The 19,129-nt window shown below is 62.7% G+C and overlaps 1 protein-coding gene and 1 long non-coding RNA gene across 16 annotated transcripts in view; one reads left to right on the forward strand and one right to left on the reverse strand.

Annotated features, from left to right (window-relative positions):
• Positions 1 to 106: 106 nt before the first annotated feature.
• Positions 107 to 19,129, reverse strand: part of ANK1 (ankyrin 1) — a 68,309-nt gene continuing 49,286 nt past the window's right edge. For 6 of the 15 annotated variants that reach the window (XM_026862980.1, XM_026862984.1, XM_026862990.1 and 3 more), the window contains 29 exons: positions 19,013 to 19,111; positions 17,726 to 17,923; positions 17,413 to 17,511; positions 16,949 to 17,047; positions 16,539 to 16,637; positions 16,345 to 16,437; positions 16,091 to 16,163; positions 15,679 to 15,702; positions 14,677 to 14,779; positions 14,242 to 14,389; positions 13,953 to 14,050; positions 13,645 to 13,869; positions 13,096 to 13,250; positions 12,725 to 12,936; positions 12,395 to 12,599; positions 12,111 to 12,207; positions 11,505 to 11,733; positions 11,207 to 11,332; positions 11,001 to 11,120; positions 10,700 to 10,784; positions 10,363 to 10,437; positions 9,674 to 9,805; positions 9,346 to 9,492; positions 7,175 to 7,727; positions 6,312 to 6,570; positions 4,938 to 5,021; positions 4,513 to 4,680; positions 4,122 to 4,243; positions 107 to 2,359 (listed from right to left, as the gene is read on the reverse strand). In XM_026862980.1, coding sequence (XP_026718781.1) covers positions 4,145 to 4,243; positions 4,513 to 4,680; positions 4,938 to 5,021; positions 6,312 to 6,570; positions 7,175 to 7,727; positions 9,346 to 9,492; positions 9,674 to 9,805; positions 10,363 to 10,437; positions 10,700 to 10,784; positions 11,001 to 11,120; positions 11,207 to 11,332; positions 11,505 to 11,733; positions 12,111 to 12,207; positions 12,395 to 12,599; positions 12,725 to 12,936; positions 13,096 to 13,250; positions 13,645 to 13,869; positions 13,953 to 14,050; positions 14,242 to 14,389; positions 14,677 to 14,779; positions 15,679 to 15,702; positions 16,091 to 16,163; positions 16,345 to 16,437; positions 16,539 to 16,637; positions 16,949 to 17,047; positions 17,413 to 17,511; positions 17,726 to 17,923; positions 19,013 to 19,111 — 4,104 coding nt within the window. In that variant the 3' untranslated portion in view covers positions 107 to 2,359; positions 4,122 to 4,144. The other 9 variants (XM_026862986.1, XM_026862982.1, XM_026862988.1 and 6 more) reach the window with 7 other exon arrangements.
• LOC113488015 lies at positions 4,261 to 16,659 on the forward strand. The gene is made up of 3 exons (XR_003399884.1): positions 4,261 to 4,430; positions 9,869 to 9,872; positions 16,649 to 16,659. It is a non-coding gene; the product is annotated as an uncharacterized LOC113488015 (long non-coding RNA).

Below are 19,129 nucleotides of genomic sequence, written 5' to 3' on the forward strand. Positions count from 1 at the left end.
CCGCCCCCCCCGGCCTCCCCACCAGGGGCAGAGCTCGGGCAGCTCCCAGACCCCCCCGGCCCCGCAGCCTCGGCCGCCCCCTGGAGAAGCAGAGATGAGACAGGGCCGGGGTTGGTTTCTTTATTAACTGAGTCTGACAGCTGGTGTACAGGGAAATGATCTATACATCAGGGGCTAAGACAGGGAGATCCAAAAGGCTTGTTTCCGTAACAGTTAAAAAAAGGAAATAAAAGTAATTTTTAAAACTTCTAAAAAGCTTCTAGTGTGCAGACTGCAGCATTCTCTAGGCTCAATGTCGGGTGCAGCCACCCCCTACCAGCCCTACGAGCGATCTGAGCGCGAAGCGGTGTCACTGCAGGTGCCGGGCGCGGTTGCAGCACAGCACATTCCCTACGGCGCACACACAGGCCAAAGCACGGGACCCACACACAACTCTACGGTGATGCTACGGAGTCAGCGGTCGCAGTGGGCCTACGGAGGTTATTGTACACAGCAAGGGCGACGGATGGAGTCTGTGCCTGTATGGCTCAACTTCAGGGTGGGAAGGGGTTGCTTTGCTCTCCAAGGCTAAGCTGGGTCGTCTGCTTCACTGCAGCGAGGCTTCTGCCTGACTGCAGGGGAACCAGGACTGTCCCCAGCAGCCACGCACCCGCGCGACAGGGAGCTGCCCTGCCAGGGCCACCTCCCGGGGCCCAAGGCTGGAGGTAGGCTCATTCTGCACGTGGCCACAGAGAGCAAACTCAGGCCCTGCCAACCAGGCCCATGGCCACCTCCGAGGAAAAGAGCAGGGGGGTCCCACACCACTGTGCTAGGAAGGCCAGGCCCCCACATTGCTTAGGGAAATGACAGCGCCAGGGACATGAGACCTACAGCACTACCTGCACCCTGCCCTCCTGGGGCCAAGTGCGGCAGCAGATTCCACCTACCACACACCGCAGAGCTGCCACTTGCCCAGCACCACTGTCCCATCAGAGCCCCTGGCCCTGGGGCTGCCCTTGCTCCCAGGATGACTGCAGGGTCCAGGCTGCCGCAGCGTGACACTCCACCTGGCCAAAGCGCAGGCACCGGGGGAGCAGCCCCCCACGTCTCTGGGATTGGTCCTGGGAGGGTCAGCATCCACGGGGCCACCGGGCTGTCCTCATCTGTGCCCCAGCAGGGAGGCCAGGGGACCCTGCAAAGCCCTTGCACAGGGTGCGTGGTGCAGGGCAGCTGGCTCCTGCCAGCTCCTGGCTCATCTCCTGAGCAGATATTGTGCTGAGTAGAGCTCGGCAAAACTCCGTGCATGGCACAAGCATCCCCTGCTCTGTCTCGCTACCCCTCGTCCTGGGCCCCAAGCACCTCACTACAGACCTACGGCTTCCCCCCAGCTGGAGCCAACACAACCTGGGGCTGGCAAATGTTGGGGCCAGGGGCCTGCACCTGTGGGCCGCTCTCTTCAGGCCGGGAAGGGACCAGGCTCAGCTGGAGGGGCGCAAGGCAGGGGCAGGCTGCTGCCCTTTCGCTCCTGCAGCCTCCCAGCTCCGTTCACCAGAGCTGCTCACATACTCCAGAGGCTTTGCCCATCCTGCAGCCTGAAGAGGTATTTGGGAGCAGAGCTGTTAGTGCTTTGTACATACTGCTAGGGTGTCCCTAGGGGTTTGCATAGTATTTATTGGTTCATATACACAAGGCTGATTGCTGTACAGTTTACACTTTCAACACAAGCAACGAGCTCAGTGCTCAGCCCAGAGCTCTGCCCTGGCGGGAGCGAAGGACAGCCCTGCTCCAACCCCTCTGCCCAGGGCAGTTGTGCTCCCTGCAGCCCTCCTCTCGCACACTCCCTGGCAACTGCTGCCCCCCACCCCCATAACCCAGCACTCACGGAGAGGGATGAGAAGCGAGTCCAGCAGAGGCAGCACGGGCAACGGGGAGGCCGAGCCCCTCTCCTTCCGTGGCGAGCAGCGCCGTGCTGCCTCAGCTTCCCTCTTGCAGCTGGAGCACCGGCATGGGGATGCATTTACACACGTGAACGCGCGAGGGTGGAGTCTCCTTCCCTCTCGTTTTCTGCCAGTCCAGCTCTTGCCTCCCAGATCTGCTGAGAGGATGCCCCTGGTGCGTGCTGCTGTCTCTGGGCTCCTGGCAGCAGCGGGGCAGGACGGAGGCCCCTCCGTCAGTTTTAAGTACTGTAGCTCATGCGTCTTGCAGTCAATCAGTCATGCGGCTAGGACGGTAAGTATGTCTCATACAGAAATCATGCCATTAGCCTATAGAAACATGTACAGCCAGCCCTGCTCCCCTCCACTCTGCTTTCCTCTCCTCTCTTCTCAGGTATGTGTCAGATCGTGTGTGGAGTTCAGTGGTTTGGTGTTGAGGTGAGATCCTGGAGAGACACAGAGAGAGACAGAGATGCGGTGACCAGGCATTTGTGGTGGCACAGTCGGGAGAAGGGTGGGGGCAGCGGGGTATGTGGCAGTCCCAGCCCCTTCTTCGCCCTGTGCTTGTCCCACATGCATCCATCCTGCCCAGCTACCACAAGAAAAGTTTTGGGTGGTGTCAGAGAGACAGTGACAAAGCACCAATAAGTGTCCTGCCTGGGACCAGCACCAATGGCATAGATGGTATTGGTGGCGCTGTCCCAGCTTGCAGAGAGCAGCAACAAGCAGGAGCTGAGCTGCACTGGAGGCAATGTGGCTCTGGGAAGGAAATGGGAGGGCTGCTGTATGCTCTGGGGTAGAGGAGGCCGGCCCTGAGAAGTCCCCAGCTGAACTAGGGTGGCTGACTGCACCTCACTCTCACAGCAGTGGGGAAGACTCCATACATTCCTAGTGCACACCCTGGCCCCTTTCGGATGCTACAGAAAACAGCAAGAGCAGTGCAGCAGGAGTGCTGCCCCAGAGAGAGGCAGACAAGGGACTGCTGGGGAGTGGGGCAGGCAGTAGGTGTGAGGACATGGTCTGTGTGAGCACTTACCCTCCTGCGCACCCACAGAGCGCCCACTAACACAGTGCAGAGAGAAAGGAGAGGGAGGACAGAGAGACAGACACAGCCACGCGTGTACCACGGAGGGCAGAGGACTGACCGCCCTGCCCGGCAGTCTCCTCCCCAGCTCAGGCAGGGCCTGGCAGCGGGTCAGCCTGCGGCACCTTCCCCCAAACGCTGCACTGCCAGCCCAGCAGCGAGCGTGCAGAGACCAGTGATGCAGCTGGGTCCAAGCGTGCTGTGCCAAGCACCCTGCCCCAAGCCCAGCCTAGTGCCCCAACAGGGAAGGCAGGGGAGAGCAAGGAATACACACAGCTCAAGGGATGATCACATGGGGGATCAATGGAAGACACGTCCTGGGCCAAAGACAGGTCTCTTGCCCTACAAGCATTGTGTTCCTGCACCCTGCCACTCCTGCATCCCTCCTGCCCTGGTGTCTGCCAGCAGTGTCTTGCCACGCCTGCACTCCATTTCCCAGTCCCAGGAGCTCCGGCCCTCCTCACTGCCATCCCCTCCTGCCACGGAGTGTGGCTGGCAGCGGCAGCCACCCGTGTCCCCAGCACAGCGCTGCAAGGCCGCGGCCCAGCAGAACTGAGACACCTCTCATTCGGCTGACGGCTCTGTTGGCGCCCGCCGCAATCTGGGGAAGGGGAGGCGGGGGCACCAGGCTCTCGGGTCTCATCTGCCTCAGGGCTGCACAGTTAGTGCTCGTGCAGGATGGGGACAGCTCTGCTCAGCCACCATGCATGTGCTATCCGCGCCCCAGAGTGGTTTTGGACAAAGATCATCCCTTTGCTGTAGCCCAGCGTCAGCAGAAGTAACCACCCCGTGTCTCTGTCACCCGAGACCATCACCCCGAGTGCCCTGGATGCTGTGGCCACAGTGGAGCGCTGAGTGCGGGGCCAGCAGCTGGCCAGAGCATCGCTGCAGAGCAGGGCAGCCCTGCCCGCTGCACCCAGGCCCTGGGCCCAGGAGGGGTCAGCAGCAGGGACACACCGCTGCCCACCCCCAGCATTTTGTGCTGCACTGCAACTCCTCTCTGCAGGTCAAGACCTGGGCACAGCCCCGTTACACTTTCCCCAGGAGGATGTGCAGGACCAGCAGCTCAGTGCAGGCAGCAGCATGGGGAGCTGGGAGAGAAGGAAGAGCAAAGGCAGGGTTACCTCAAAAGAGGCCATTTGAGGGGTCACTGCTTCCCCCTTTTCAGGCTGGCTCGTTTCACTATCTGAGCCCCCATCCTGCCCCCGGAGACCTCTGGTTTCAGGACACGCACTCGCACCTCCTCCTGAGGAAGGTGCAGGGGCAGGAAGCAGGACATCAGCCAGGTGAACAGACAGACATAGAGAAGAGGACAGGAGAGGGAAAGGCAGAGTCAGTTGGCAGAAGACACTGAGCAAGAAGAGTGGTGCAGTGGGCAAGAGCTGCCCCTGGAAGCCTTAGAGGGGAAACAGGAAGGGAGAACAGGGCAGAAGGTTGCAGAGTCCCAGAGCCTGCAGAGGCGGTGCTGGCCCCGGGCAGGGTGCCTGCAAGGCAAGGCCCTGAGCCACACTGTACCTTGGCCCCCAGACCGTCCCGGTGCAGGATGGAGTATTTCATGAAGTGATCGTCCTCAGCCTCCAGGTCCTGGGGCTCCTGCAGGGAGCCCTCCAGAATCAGCTCCTCCTGCTCCTGCCTGTCATCCCTGTCACCAGGGCCCAGCTGATGCACGACCTTCCGGATGACCTGCGGAGACCCGCACAGCCGGGCATCACCGCTCGCCCAGGACACCACACCTCCCCCCTCGCCCCGTCTGGCCCACGGTGTGCAGCCTCTGCCCCACGCGCCGGGTCTGACCGGAGAAGTGCCGTGACCATAACCGGTGGGACGCGGGTGCCCTGCATGGGCCCCTGGGCTGCAGGGGGGAGCGGGGCAGCCAGGAGGAGGGGAGAGGAGAAAGGCCGCAGCATGCGCTTGCCCACACCATGCCCTTGATCACTCACCTTCTTGGTGATGATATTGCCTTGATCATCTGTGAACTGCTCCTCAGTCACCTGCTCCCCAGGCAGGTGAAGGACTTCATTCCCCTGCAGTGACAGAAGGGACATCGGGGCATTTCAGGGGTGTAAGGGGAGGCCCTTTGCAGGCAGAACAGTACAACTGACATGCACCCCACAGCCTCTGTCTCCCAGCCGGCCCATCCCTTTACTGCTCTCCCCTGCAGAGCCTCGGGGCTGGTCCTCAGCTCCCTGCTCATTACCTTCACAAGGACCCGCCGGCGGACGACTCTGGTGGAGAGAGCCTCCTCGTCGTCCGCCAGCCCCTGGCTCTCCCCGAGCTCCTTGTCCAGCTCCCGGTGAGCGTGTTTGAGCAGGAAGCGGACAGAGCCCTTGACGATGTGCATGACGTTCTGGCAGCTGACCAGGAAGAAGGCCAGCAGCACCAGGGCGATCAGCAGCTGGGCCAGGAAAGCCCACATCCTGCCCCAGCACACGCAGCTGCGTGCACTCCCCACGGGTCTGAGCCCGCCGCTCAGAGCCCTGCCATGCTGCCCGGGACGGGCAGAGCCCCGGGGCAGGAGCAGCGCTGTGGGTCGGTGCCCAGCTCTGAGGGGGCACTGCCGTAACCCTAGCCGCAGCTCAGCTGGCTGTGGGCGGCGAGAAGGGAGCAGGCAGGTGGGGCGTCCTTCGTGCTCTCAGCTTTTGTCAGAGTCATGGGGCCAGGACTGTGACAGCACCACCCGTCCCCAGCCAGGCAGTGACCGGGACAGCCCTGTCCCCCTCCTCCATCAGCCTTCCAACAACCTGCCGTCCTGGCTGTGGCAGGAGGGCAGCACGCAGTCCTCCGTCACGGGACAAATGGAGTCCCGGGCAGGAGCCAGGGCCTGGGGGTGTCACTGGAATTGCACGTGACGTGGGAGGCAGGCGCTGCCAGCTGAGCAACCGCTGCTGAGCTCAGCCGAGCTGCCGGGATGGCTGTGCATGCCCTGGCCAGGGAAAGGGGCTGGCCCTCACCTTGTACCCACTGGCTCTGTGTGGCCATGGCAGAAGGCCCACCACCCAGCCTGGCCCCCAGACCCACTCTATTTCTGGCTCCAGCAGGCTGTTGGGCTGCTGGCCAGAGCAGATACTCAATAAGGAAGCAGGCAGGGAGGCTGGTGGAGTTATAAATGGAGAGCAAGAGCTCAGGTATCAAGCACAGCCGGCTATTTTGGGCTGAGAGGCACCCCCAGGGGCAGGGGGCAGGAAGCGTGCCAGGAGACCTGTGCCTCCGCTAGCACCCGCTCTGCCTGGCTGGCCTTGCGGCAGGCTCAGGAAAGGGCTGTCCAGAGGGTCTCCACCTCCTGCGGGGCCGAGTCCCCCTGCTTTTACTCTCACCTGCCCAAAGAAGTCGCTGTCTGCCTCCTCCTGCCAGCCGCCCATGGGGTGCTGGGGCTGCCAGTCGCTGTCCTCTGCAGAGCTGACCCGCATCAGCTCCACGGCCGGCACCAGGACCTGCTCTTGCTCCTGGCCCTGTGCCCCAGAGGCCGTGGTGTGCGTTGGGAGCAGCCTTCGGGTGACCCCCTCCTGCCAGGAGCCCGCTGTCAGGTCCTGTAGGCAGGAGATAAAGGAGCCTTCTGCATTCCAGTCCCTCAGCCTGGGCACCGGAGAGGGACAGGGAGAGAGAGACAGAGAGAGAGAGGCCGTCAGCTTTGCCACGGAGTGCTGCACCCTGAGCAGCAGCTACCTCCGGCAGGCACGCCGGCGCAGCCTGCACCCCACCAGGCACTGGGCTCCCTGGCCCCCGGCGCTGCCAGGCCCCCGGCACAAGCAGCACAGAACGCAGATGCACAACGGCCACAGGCCTCCTCCCTGCCCACCCCAATGCCTCTAAGGCTCTAAGGTGATGCTGTGGAGCATCGCTAGGCTCTGCCAGGGACCTCAAGGGATCGATGCCACTGGGAAGGTGGGAGGACACAGCCCAGGCTAAGATGGCTCTGCTAAGCACAACCTCCATGCAGGACCTGGCCATCTGCCTGGGGTCCCTCCCAGGTGCTCTGCAAGGAGCCCCCCAGGGCATCTCCAGAGAGATGCGAGGCACTCTGTCTGCTGGGGATGCCCACTCTCCCACGCTGGAGACCAGCAGGGAAGCAAGCAAAGCTGGGAGATGATTGCAGTGGCCTGGCACAGGGCAATAGCTGGCGAAGCAGTTCTGCTCCCCTCCCACAGGCACCCCAGTGCCCCAGGCTGCACCCCAGTACCTGTCTGTGCTCTTCTCCACGACGTGGCTAATGGTAGGTGATGCCGTGATCCTGGCTTGCACTTTCTGCTGAACTGAAACAAAAGAGGCTTCAGTCTCCGTGTCCTGCTCCCCGGTCTCTGGCTGGCGATCACCGGCTGGCATCTTCCCCTCTGGCCTCTGCCCCTCCTCCTGCTCTAGAAGGTCAATCAGGCCATTCATGGCATCTGAGTCCACTGTGTCATCCTCAACCAGGTCCATAGAGCCCAAGTGGTCTGGGCCATGTGCGTCTGCTAGAAGCTGCCCCGGGAACCGGCCTTCACTTGTGGCATCTGAGTCCTCAGCCTTGCTGCACTCCAGAGAGGAGTCCTCAGCAGTCACCAGCGAGGGGGTGAGCCCCAAGGACCACACCTGCATGTCGGACATCTCCATCAGGGCGTCCTGCTCGGTGGCAGCCATGGGGATAGCATCCATGATGGCCACCTCATTCCAGTACTGGTCGGCACGCAGCGGGGATGGCAGCGTGTAATGCAGGGAGGCGGGGGACAGCAGCTCGTCCTGCAGCGAAGCGTAACCTATATGGGCAGACAGAGGCAACATCTCCAGCAGCCGTCTCACACACGCACAAGCACAGTGGGGCGAGAAGGGAAACAGCCTCTGGGAGGGTGCCTGCCCCAGGAACAGCAGTGGTTGTGCCACAGACCCCAGCGGCTGCACTGAGCAGCATGCACACAGCAGCTGCTGCCTTTGCACGGTCCCTAGGAGTGCTGCCATGCCTCCCTTCAAGTCCTGGGGCTGGTCTGTGCAGGCCCTGGGGCTGCCCGCTTCCTGCAGGGAGCACTGGCCTGGGGTCCACACGATGCCCCATCCATGCTGCAGGACACAGGGTGCTCTGCTACCCTGCTCCACCAGCCCCCGGGGCCCTGCCCACAGGCCCTGCCCAGCATCAGCTGGCTGACAGTCAGCCCGGAGTTCAGGTGGTCAAGTCTGGCAGGCCAGACTCCCAGAGTCAACCCCTCTCCACAGCAGAGCAGAGCAGGCTGGCAGTACCAGCGTGTGCAGGGAAGGATGGCCCTGGTACATGTCATGCAACCCCAGAGCCCTGCAGGATGCAGCCAGAGCCCTACAACCCTGCTGGTGTCTCCCAGGCTACAAGCAGCAGTCATGTCCTCATCATCACCTAGGCACACACACACACACCGACTACAGCCAAGCCAGGTGCTCCTGCCGCATCAGTGGCTTTGCTCAGCCTTTTCCAGCCCTCAGCCACTTGCTCCCTTTCTGGCCCTGTAGACCAGCAGAGAACCTGTTCTGGTCCCCAGGCAGCCAGGGATTGCTAGCCACAGCCGAGGCACAGGGGATAGCTGGGACCCCCTGCACGGGGACTACCCCTGCCCCACGCCGGTGCCTGGGCAGGGGCAAGCAGCACAGGGCCAGTGAGGGAAGGAGCGTGGGGCAGTGCAGGAGAAGGCCCGGGGTGGCTGCCTGCAAGCATGACAGCCATGAGAGGGGCAGTCCCTGGTGACGTGCAGTCGCTGGAGCAGGATGTGGCTCCCGGAGGGCTCAGCTGAGGTGGAGACAGTGGAGACAGGCAGTGGAGAAGATGAGAGAAGGAGAGGCCAGGATGAGCTCAGAGGAGAGAGGTGACAAGACTTGACGCACAAGATGCCCGCACCTCACGGCGCTAGGCAGCATGTTTGAGAGAGCAGAACAAGGGGAGAGACAAAGAGGCAGAGAGCGATGAGCCAGTGCCACAGCGCAGGGCTGCCGCAGCGCAAAGCCTGGTCCCTGCTCCTTGCTGGCACGCACCGCAGCTGGCACCGGACGCGTCCCCACACCCAGGCATGCTCCGCCTGGGGCCCAGCCTGAGCGCACCGCCACAGCCAGCATCCCACGACCTCCTGGGACACTGCTCAGCTCGCCAGGCAGGCCGCTCTCACTGGCACGTTGGGATAAGGAACACGTGTCTGCCCTGCCTGGAGAGCTGTTGGGAAGGTGCTATGGCAGGGCCAAGCGTCCTGCAGCAGAGGCCCAGTGAAGAGGAGGCTGAGTCTGTTGGCAACGCCTTGTGCCCACTGAGCTGCCAGCGGGACACTGGTGCGCCCCAGTCAGGCGAGGTACCGGCCCCGATCTGCCTGCACAGAGCCTGCCCCCAGGGCCCTCCCGTGGGCCCTGCCAGAAGCCGGGACTCACCATTCATCTGGGAGGGCGAGAGGGAGTAGTCTCTGTCCGTGTGGCGCCAGCTGCCCTTCAGGCTGCGGCTCTGCCGGCCGGAGCCCTCCAGCGCGTTGACAATCTCGCTGCGGTCGATGTTCCTCAGTGCCGTGTACAGACTCTCGACTGCAGGGGACAGTCGGTGTCAGCAAACTGTTCGCTGGGGGAACGCAGCCCTGCTCCAGGCACTCTCCAGGCGGGCAGGCATATGTGAACCAGCAGCGTAAAGCCAGCCAGCAACCCCTGAGCTGCTCTGCACAGCCAGCCCTGCCACCTCCGTGCCTGTAACAGCACTGCAGATACTCACTCCTGACACTCTTGCCCTCACGGCTGACCCAGAGGTTGAGTAAGGCCATGCTCTGCTCCAGCAGGGAGTTGGGGTTCTCCACACGTATCCTGTTGATGTCATCCACCCCAAACTGCAGCTCACGTGCCAGCTCTGGGGGAGACACCACATCTCAGCATCACACCCTCTGGCACCCGCCGCCAGCTCCCCAGCCAGAAAGGTTTGGGGTGTTGAGAAGAGCTCAGCCAGACCCAGCACAGAGCCTCCTCCCTGTCCCATACAGCTGAAGACGGCAGAATGTGCGAGAGCAGCAGCTGGGATGGGGCAGAGCTCGAAGCAGTGTCTTGTGCTAAGGAGAAGCGCAGGTACTGCTGATGGGTGTGCGGCTGCAACAGTGCTGGGCCTCTACAAACAGCGGCAACATGTGCACCTCGGAACAAACCCCTCACCCGGTATCTGTGATGCATGCACAGCTGCAGGAAGGTTCATTTCAGTGCCACGGTACACTCACAGCCCAGCAGAAGTGCTGGAGCCCAGGCCAACCTGCCCGAGGTGCCAGCGCAGCCTGCACCCACCCCAACCGCACCAGGGCCCAGCTCCTGGCATTGCAAAGCACATTCCCTCCACCCTGCAGCGCGTTTCCAGCCTCTCTAAGGGTCAGCTTCCCGAGGGGTGTTGAGCACCCTCAGAGCTGTCAGGTGTGGACTCACCGGCCCAGCTGAGGCCCAGCTGTTCTGCTATGTCAACCATCTTCTGGTCTGCCTTGTCCGTGCTGCTCAGAGAGCCTGGAGGAGAAGAGGAGTCACAGCCTGAGCGGCGCAGGGCCCTGCACCAGGGAGGGGAGGGCAAAGGGTGCTTGGCTGTGGGGGTCTCACAGCCCATAGGCACAGAACTGCCCTGCAGGCAGCGCCAAGGAAACCCTCAGGGAAAAAAACGGAAGTTGCCACAAGCGCAAATGCGACAGGGTTAGCCCAGCCTTTCCGCTGGGCTTGGGCAGCTCACGCGCAGGTGGTGAGTGGGCTTGAAGAGTCCCAGCAGGCTGCGTACCGAAACTGGTCTCGCTTAGGATGCTGTACCGCTCCCGCAGAGACAATGGCGTCAGCGTCCTCCTCCGCTCCTCACTGCCGCTTCCCTGTGAGAGTGGGGGCAAACCAAGGGGTCACCTGCCTGAAAAGGGCAGCAGCTCTGCCCTGGCACCAAGGCTTCTCCTGCAGCCCCAGAGCGGCGTGGCATGGCCAGGTGGAGCAGCTGAGGAAGAAAAGCTGACGAGGAGGTCTGTCTCCTGCACCCAGGGGAGGGATGGGCCCCCGCTGCCCCCTCCCAGAGGTGCCAGGGACCCGGCACTGACCTTGGTGCAGGGCGGTATGCTGATGTTCAGGTGGCAGAGCACATGCTGAAGGTCCTCGTATTTCATGGCCTTGCGCAAGAAAGACAGGGAGCCACTGGCTTCCCGGCTGCTGTCCCGAACCTGAGCACCAAGAGCCCTGTTAGGTGGCCTGGCACAGAACAGCGCAGGGGCCCCAGTTGCAGCCCAGCCCTGCACCCTGCCATTACCTTGATGGGGATGACAAGACGATTCTCCCGGAAAGACTGGAATAGGAAGGTGCGGGGCTGAGTGGCCTTCTTGACAGGCACCAGGTTCCCTGAGAGCTCAACGTGCAAAGGCATCCCCTCTACTACCTGGCAGGGAGCAGAAAACAGGCTGAGACCTTGTGCAGAGCTACTTCGCCTGTCCCTGGACAGGGCAGGTAACCCCAACTCTCCTCCCCGGCATCAGTTCACTGGTATCAGTCTCCCCTCACTTTGGCAGCCCTCTCCCCACTGCCCCCCACGCACGCTGCTGGGGACAAACCTCAATGTCCCTGCTGCGGGCCACCTCAGCGAAGTTCTCGTGCTGCTCTAAAGTCTTGTCAACCTTGTCATCGGTCATGCAGTAGCAGCGCAGCCGGCCTTCCCGTGCATCATTCATCTTGGCAAACACCACGAATTTGGCCATGTAGGGCATGGCTGTCAGCTCCTTGTACAGCATTGTGGCAAAGTGCACAGCCTCGGCTGTGCGCGGGCAGTCGGCCAGCCAGAACCTGTGGGAGGGCTGGGTCAGGGCGCTGCCAGGCAGGTTCCCAGTGGCACCAGGAGAGCTGCCCCTCCCCGACAGCAAACTGTGCTGCAGAGAGTGCCCCAAGAACTCTGGGCCCCATCCCTGAGGGGGCCCCACCCAAGCACAAAGAATGGCCCCTTCCCTCAGCAAACCCGGTTGTCATGAATGTCTCCTAACACGTGCCAAGGCAGCGCTCACACTCCAGTCTCAAGGCTGGATGCAACAGCCCTGCGTGTGGGAACAGCACAGCAGCACAAGGAGCACAGGGGCAGGAGGCTCCTCCTGGCTCAGACTGCACCCCAGCAGGACCTGAAGAGCAGCAGATGCCCCCAGATGAGCACATGCTCGCCCAGGACTCACCTGGCAGACACGTTGGTGGTAAAGTTAGCACACTCATTTTCATAGACCAGCTTTGTGGTGCCTGTTATGTCTTCCCACTGGGCTTGGGCTGTCCCTCCTGCAGCAGAAAGCAAGGGTGAGCACGCTGCCCCTCCACAAGCCTGGAGTCTGCGTCCCCCGGGCATCTGCTCTCTCCGCTGCCGTGACCCATCCTTAGCTCCCAGGAACTGCATCCCACTGACATGCCCCAGCCCATCCCCACCAGAGAGCACGCTCGCCTGCACAACAGGGGCAGGCAGCCTCACCAATCACACTGCAGAGCAGGCGCAGGCTGGTGGTGTCACCCTCGCCGCTGTCCCGGGGATTGTCCTTCCAGGAGGGCGGCAGTGGGATGCGGAGGCCAATGGGACGGTGGAACTTCCTCCGGCGTGGCTCCACCGTGACGATGGGGCTGAAAGTTGCCTGGTTCCCCAGCAGCTTGGTCACCAGCTCGTCAGGCACGGGCTGCGCCTGCAGGCAGCACAAACACGGGCTTCAGGGCCAGCTTCCCCCAGGCTGGGCCACAGCCTGGGCCTGCTGCCTACCCCGGACAGCGGGAGCCCAGCTGGACTCCGGGCCGGGCGCTCGGGGCTCACCTGCAGGGCCAGCTTCACTCCCTTGGTGACAGCGCTGTCTGGGAAGGTGGCCTGTACCATGGGCACCAGTGTGCTCTGCAAACACCCTCCCTCAGGGCCGATCTGATCACAGTCCTGGCAAATCCGGGACATGACCACGAAGTAGAGAGGGAAGTCACTGGTGATGATGCGGCGGACCCTCTTCTTCTCCAGCTCTTCCAGGCTCTCCAGCTCTGTGAGGACAGCACGGCCACCCGCACTCACACACCAAGCCCACAGCTGCCACCCATCGCCCCCTCTGCACAGACCACACCATGCTCAGCTCCACCCCAGTGCCCGGGCCAGCCACAGCCCAGCCTGCGGGGAGCCACACGGTGGCCTGGTACGCTCACCCTCATCCATGCCGTTGAGCAGCTGGTCCATGTAGCTCTCTTCGTAGCGGTTGCAGTGCTCCTTCCAGACAGAGCCATTCTCACTGCGCAGCACCACCAGCTCACGGTCTCTGCGCCCGTATGAGGCAAAGTGTGGGATCTCCACAACGACGGGGCTGCAGACAGGAGAGGGAGGGTGCTTGCATCCACACACCACCACCGGGACATGCAGAGCGCCTGCCTGTGCCGTACGCCCGCTGGGGAAGAAGGCAGGACTGCTCACACCCCTCTCTGGGAAACGGGGCTCTGCGCCCAGCAGGACCACGCTGCTCAGGGCTCTTCCTACCGCTGCACAGCCGCTGCTCCCCTATGCTGGAATGACCCACCCAGACACATGCTGTGCCTGGCCAGACCTGGGATCTCTCCTGCACCAGACCCCCCCAAAGCAGAGGCAGGCAGAGCTCTTGCCCCAGCTGGCAGAGACTCGAGAGGAGCCCAGATCCATCCCCAGTCCCAAGGGACGGCCCCGGTGCAGGCAGCCCCATCCGCTCTGTTCCCAGCTGTGTTCACCTGAGGAACTGGGCGCCGGCGGGCCCCAGGGCAATGATCCGGCTGGCCAGCGCCTCCCCGTCAGCCAGCTGTGGGGGCGCAGGCAGCTTCTGGGGCTTCACCAGGCGACAGGTGATGCGGGTTGGCGCGGCGCAGGCACGGGGCGGGATGACCACGCGTAGCCCATGGTGCCGGCTGCCTCGCATGGAGCCGCCGCGGGCGTCCACCATGAAGCTCACCAGGAACCTGGAGCAGAGGCATGGGCAGGTGGGCACCTTGCGGCTGGCTCGGGTGCAGAGCATGCACATGCCAGGAGGCTGGGCACTCACCCTGTGTGCACGGGGCTGGCCACTGGGCTGATGTTATCGGAGGTCTCGGTCGCGGGGCTGCTGGGGATCAGGGAGTCCTCATCGAACTCCTTGGAGGGCTGTGTAAGGCAGGGAAGAGCCCCCATGGGCACAGGGTCCTATCTGGGGTGCTGAGCCTGCCCACTCTTCCACAGTCACACACCCCACCCTGGGCAGTCCCCACCACCCACCCCACGTTTTGGCTCTGTGGTGGTGGGACTCCCCCCAGGAACGCCTGGGAGGGCTGTGGCAGGCTGCGTCTCATGCTCACCTCCTGTGGGGACACGGAGGGCACATGCAGCAGGCTGACTTGCTCAGCTTCTGTCTCCACGGGTCCTACCTGCTCAGTCTCCTCCGCTCTGGTCACCACAGTCTCAGGGGGGATGCAGGGGACCTGCAGGACAGCTGGAGACTCCACCCTGCCAGGAGAGGGCAGTGACAGCCACCGAAGTGACGGGCCTGGGTCCTTCAGCCCCTGGCCATCCCCAGGGAGTACCAGGGCCACTGGACAAAGGCAAACTCAGCAGTGGACCCATGTCCTGGTGCAGAAACACCGCCGACTAGCTTTGCCTGCTCTGCTACCAGTATGAGCTCAGTGATCTCTTCTTTGTCCAGAGCCATCCCTGCTCTGCTGGCATCCCAGACCAGCACCAGGCCAGCCCCATGCCCTGTAATCCCACCCTCCCCATCATCCAGTGCCTCTTACATTTGCTCCAGTGTCATTGTGGTCACAAACTCCAGCATCTCCCTCTTGCCCTCCTGGTCCCTGGGATCGGGCGTTCTGGGCTTTGGTGCGACCAGTTCCTCCTCTGAAACCAAGAGCTGGCTCAGCATGCAGAGAGGCAGAAGGACAAGGGAGTACAGACATCCAGCCCTTGTCCCCATCCCTCCTCACGGCTGGGGCCAGGGCCCATCTCTGCCTCCACTGCTGGCCACACACACTTGACCCCTGGGTCTCATCCAGCCACGGCGTGGCTTTGCCCTCTGCCGGACGGGGTCTGCTGGCAGGGGCAAGGCCCGTGCTGCAGGCCAGTGGGACAGGACCTGTGGTAGCTCTCAGGAGCCTTGGCTGCTAGCCGGCCCCTTTCCCACAGCACCAAGCACAGAGCAGAGCCTGCTGAGGACGGCCTGCCGTTGGATGCTGGGGACAGGAGTGCAGGCAGGGCCGGGTTCGTGGGAAGGATGCCCTAACACACACCCCTTGGAGGGGCAGGAGCCCAGCCAGCACTGCCTGCTGGCCCAGTTAACATCTGCTGAGGGGTTCACCAGGGTTTGGCTCTCACCAACGTCCTACCAGAGGGAGTCCAGCACCTCCCAGAGCAGTGAGAGAGCCCCAGTGATGTGGAGGGGACTGCAGCAGCACAGAGACCCTCGAGCACGCAGGCGCATCCCTGCCCCGGCCAGAATGGCACAGGATGGTGGTGGAGGGGCACTGGAGTTTGTCATAGAACCAGACTTCTGGCTACTGGGCACAGGGCCTGGGGCTGAGAGGGAGCCAGGGCTCCCCCGAAGCAGGGGACAGCCCCATTCATGCAGTCACACCACAGCAAGCAGCACAGACACAGATGGGCAGGGCAGGGTGATGGGGCCTGCACTGGATAGCACCAGCTCAGCAGCAAGACTCAGCAGATGGATGTGGCGTGCGGATGGTTAGTGGCCATGGGGTGAAATGGGCCGTTGAGCTGGGGCAGGGCGACACATTTCATACCCATTACTGTGACATGAGCAGTGCCTGCAAAGTAAGAAGAGGCAAATGTGAGGTCCCGGTGGGCGGGAGCAAGAGCAGACCAGCTGCAGCTGGGCTGGGAGCTGGTGCCACCCCACAGAGCAGGGCACGGTGTGGGGCTCTGCCTGCCCAAGGGCTCTCCGCACACTGTCCCTGCCGCACAGGACTGTGGAGTGGTCCAGGCGTATCCCTCCTGCACAGTGCAAGGCAGCACCTGAGCCAGGAGGTGCCACACCCAGGGGCCTGGTGGGCTCCCCTGGTCCCACCGTGGGGCCACAGAGGTCCCCCACCCCAGCCCACAGGAACACCAGTGCCTGTCCCCAGGGCTGCTGCCTGCCACACCGGCCCAGCCAGCAGATCTCTGGGATGGTGTGACCCAGCTCCAGCCCCTCACCTTCATCCTCTGACACATCCAGAATTTCGTCTACAGTCTCCGGGAAGCTCATGCGGTGCTTGTCACCGACTGACTGCAGGAGTAGAGCAGAGTCAGAGGAGGGCATCCCTTCACTGCACAGCCACCTGCAGCCCCCTCCTCATGCCTGGGCTAGGCACCCAGCTGTCTAGCTGGCCAGCCTGCGCCCAGCAGACCTTTGCCTGGCTTCCCCCAGCCCCGGCCCTCCTCCACAGGGTGCTAGTCCCAGGGCTCACCGGGATGTCAGTTTCCTCTGTGACGATCTTGAGCACATCTGTGACAGAAATGTAACCAAGCCGCTTTGCAATGGCCAGGGGAGTGGTGCCGTTCTGTGTAAGGACGGAGCAGGTCAGCAGCAGCCACAGGGAAGTCCGGGCAGGCACCCGCGCTTGCCACAGGGTGCGGAGGTGCGGGCAAGCGCTGTACTCACCGTGCTGACCTCGTTAGGAGAGGCACCATGCTTCAGCAGCAGCGTCACCACGTCTGTGTGGCCCTGCTGCGCTGCTTGGTGCAGAGGGGTGTAGCCCAGCTGCAGGGAAGGACAGAGGATGCTGTCATCAGTTCTGGAAGTCTGCTGCCCCAGAAATGCCCCCAGGCCTCACATCGTGCTTCATGCCTGAAGCACAAAGGCAGCTCCCTCCTCTATGGGATAAGCAAAGAGCTCTGCAGAACCCAGCGCTTGCCCGGGGCTGTAGCTAGACTACAGTAGCTTCCAGCCATGGAGACAGGAGGGGGGAGAAGTAGAAGCAGGAAGGGAGGCTAAGCCTTCCCTGTCAACCTGCAAGCATCCCCCAACAACCTGTTGCCCAGGGCAGAAGGGTCCTTGGGACATCTCTGTACCTTAGTCTTGGCATTGACATCAGCCTCATGCTGCAGCAAAAACTTCACCAGCTTGATGTTTCCATAGTGGCTGGCCACATGCAGCGGGGTATAGCCCATCTGAAAGATGAGATCGGGTCTCAGCCTGCCCTCAGTGGTGCGTCCTGCCCTTCTGGCAAGCCCCCGTGGATACAGGATGGAGCATGTGTGCAGGTGCTGCCCAGGAGCCCAGGACCGGGGCAGAGCGCACACTGCTGATCACACCACGTTGTGCCCAGGGGTACAGGGGTGAGCTGTGGAAGCAGGCAAGAATTATCCCTCCAGGGAGGTGAGGAGGAGGAAGAGTCCCCAAGACACAGACAAGATGGTAAGGATGCCTGTGAGAGGAAAGACTCTTGCACAAAGTAATGCCCCTCCTGGAGCAGGCCTAGAGGTAGTTCCCCCACATGTTTTGCACCACAGCCACGGTCAATGCACTACTTTACCCTGGTTGTTGCGTCCACTGTGACTCCGTGTTTCACCAGAACATCAGCAACCAGCACATGCCCCTCTTGGGCCACAAGATGGAGAGGAGTCAGGCCACTCTGCAAACAGATGAGGTCTCAGCATGGTGGCAATGCCATCACCGCAGCTCTACCAGCAGAGACTCAGAGTCAGGTCTCCAATCTGGCAAAACTGACCGAGATGATGCTGTTGGCCAGTGCACTGCTGTCCCGGGGCCTGGACTACCACCCCATCTGCTCCTCCCTGCTGGGCTTGTTCACTGCCAGCCTGGCAGGACACGCCGGGACAACTTACCTTGTTGCCCAGGTCGCCGTTGGCTTGTTTGGAGAAAAGCAGTGCCACCATGTCCGCATGCCCCTCCTGGGAAGCCAAGTGTAGGGGGGTGACTCCCTGCACAGACTCTGCGTTTGCAGAGGCCCCGTACTGCAGCAAGCTGCTGGCCACCTCCATCTGGTTCTGCTTGGCAGCAATGTGCAGGGGGGTGTACCCGTTCTGCAGAGAGAGAGGGCCATGGCACGCTCAGGCCCTGCCCAGCAGAGCGGCGGGGACAGAAGGTGCTGCCTTGCCTCTCCAGGCCAGGCCTGCCCTTCCCAGCCTCCTCCGGAGCTCAGGCAAGCAGCTCACACCCAACCACCTCCCTGACAGCAACCAGCCCCAATGCTGACGCCACGTCCCTCTCTTCCAGCCAAGTCAGCACGGGGGTTTCAAAGACCACCCGCTTCAGGTCTGACCACTATCAACTGTTTTCCACACATTAACTCCTACAGCAGTATTCAGCCACCCTGGAGCCGTGGGAGGTCAGGGCAGACAGACACCTCCAAGAACGAGTCTGACTGAGGTGTGGAACAAAACGCGCAATATGCAGGATTAGTATTCAGGCAGACTGCAGGGCCCTGAGCGCTGCCTGTGCTGCCGCACCGCAGGAGCAAAGCAGCCGTCAGACCCCCTCTGCCCGGGGTGACGCGGTGACACAGACCAGCCGGGGGGATTGGTGCCGGTACCGGCTGCTCCCGCTGCTGCCCAGCGAGTCTGCGGCAGCCTGCGCAGGGGAGGGCCAGATGGCGAGGGCCGGCACCAGCAGCCACTTGTCTGTTCTGAGGATGCAGTGTCTGCAAACAATGTGGGAACTGAGGCTGCTGGTCTGCTCTCTGGGGAGATGTTCCCCACGCTCAGGCAGAGAGGGGCGACTCTCACGAGCTCGTGGGTTTTCTGACTCACTGCCTCATAGCTGCATGCAAACACTCCTTTGTGGCTTCCCAAACTGCCAGACCAACACGCTGCTCCGCAGGGCTTGCCATGGAAACATGTCCCCAAGCAACAGCCACCAGCTGCCAGCAGGGACCATCCCCAGCACAGCCTGTCTGCTGGAAAAGGGCGAGCGCCCGGCAGCCCTGCCCGCCCCACCAGCTGCTGCAAGGGACGGGCAGGTGTCGGCAGCAGGCGTGGAGAGCAGCTAGTGGTGATCGGTCCCTTGTCCGCTCCCTGAGCGCCAGGGTCGAGAGGCAGTGCTGGCCCCAGAGTGGCAGGCACTGGACACACGGCGCATCCCCACACCCCCAGGGACACCCGGACCAGCCTTACCCAGGCTGAGCTGTGCGGGGAGCTCCCCTTGGGAAGCAGCAGCTTGACGATCTCCAGGTTGTTGTGGTGCACGGCCACATGCAGCGGGGTCAGGCCATTCTGGGGAGGGGAGAGGGC

The sequence above is a fragment of the Athene cunicularia genome (assembly GCF_003259725.1).
Source record: "Athene cunicularia isolate RWA chromosome 22 unlocalized genomic scaffold, athCun1 chr22_part1, whole genome shotgun sequence".
Taxonomy (NCBI): domain Eukaryota; kingdom Metazoa; phylum Chordata; class Aves; order Strigiformes; family Strigidae; genus Athene; species Athene cunicularia.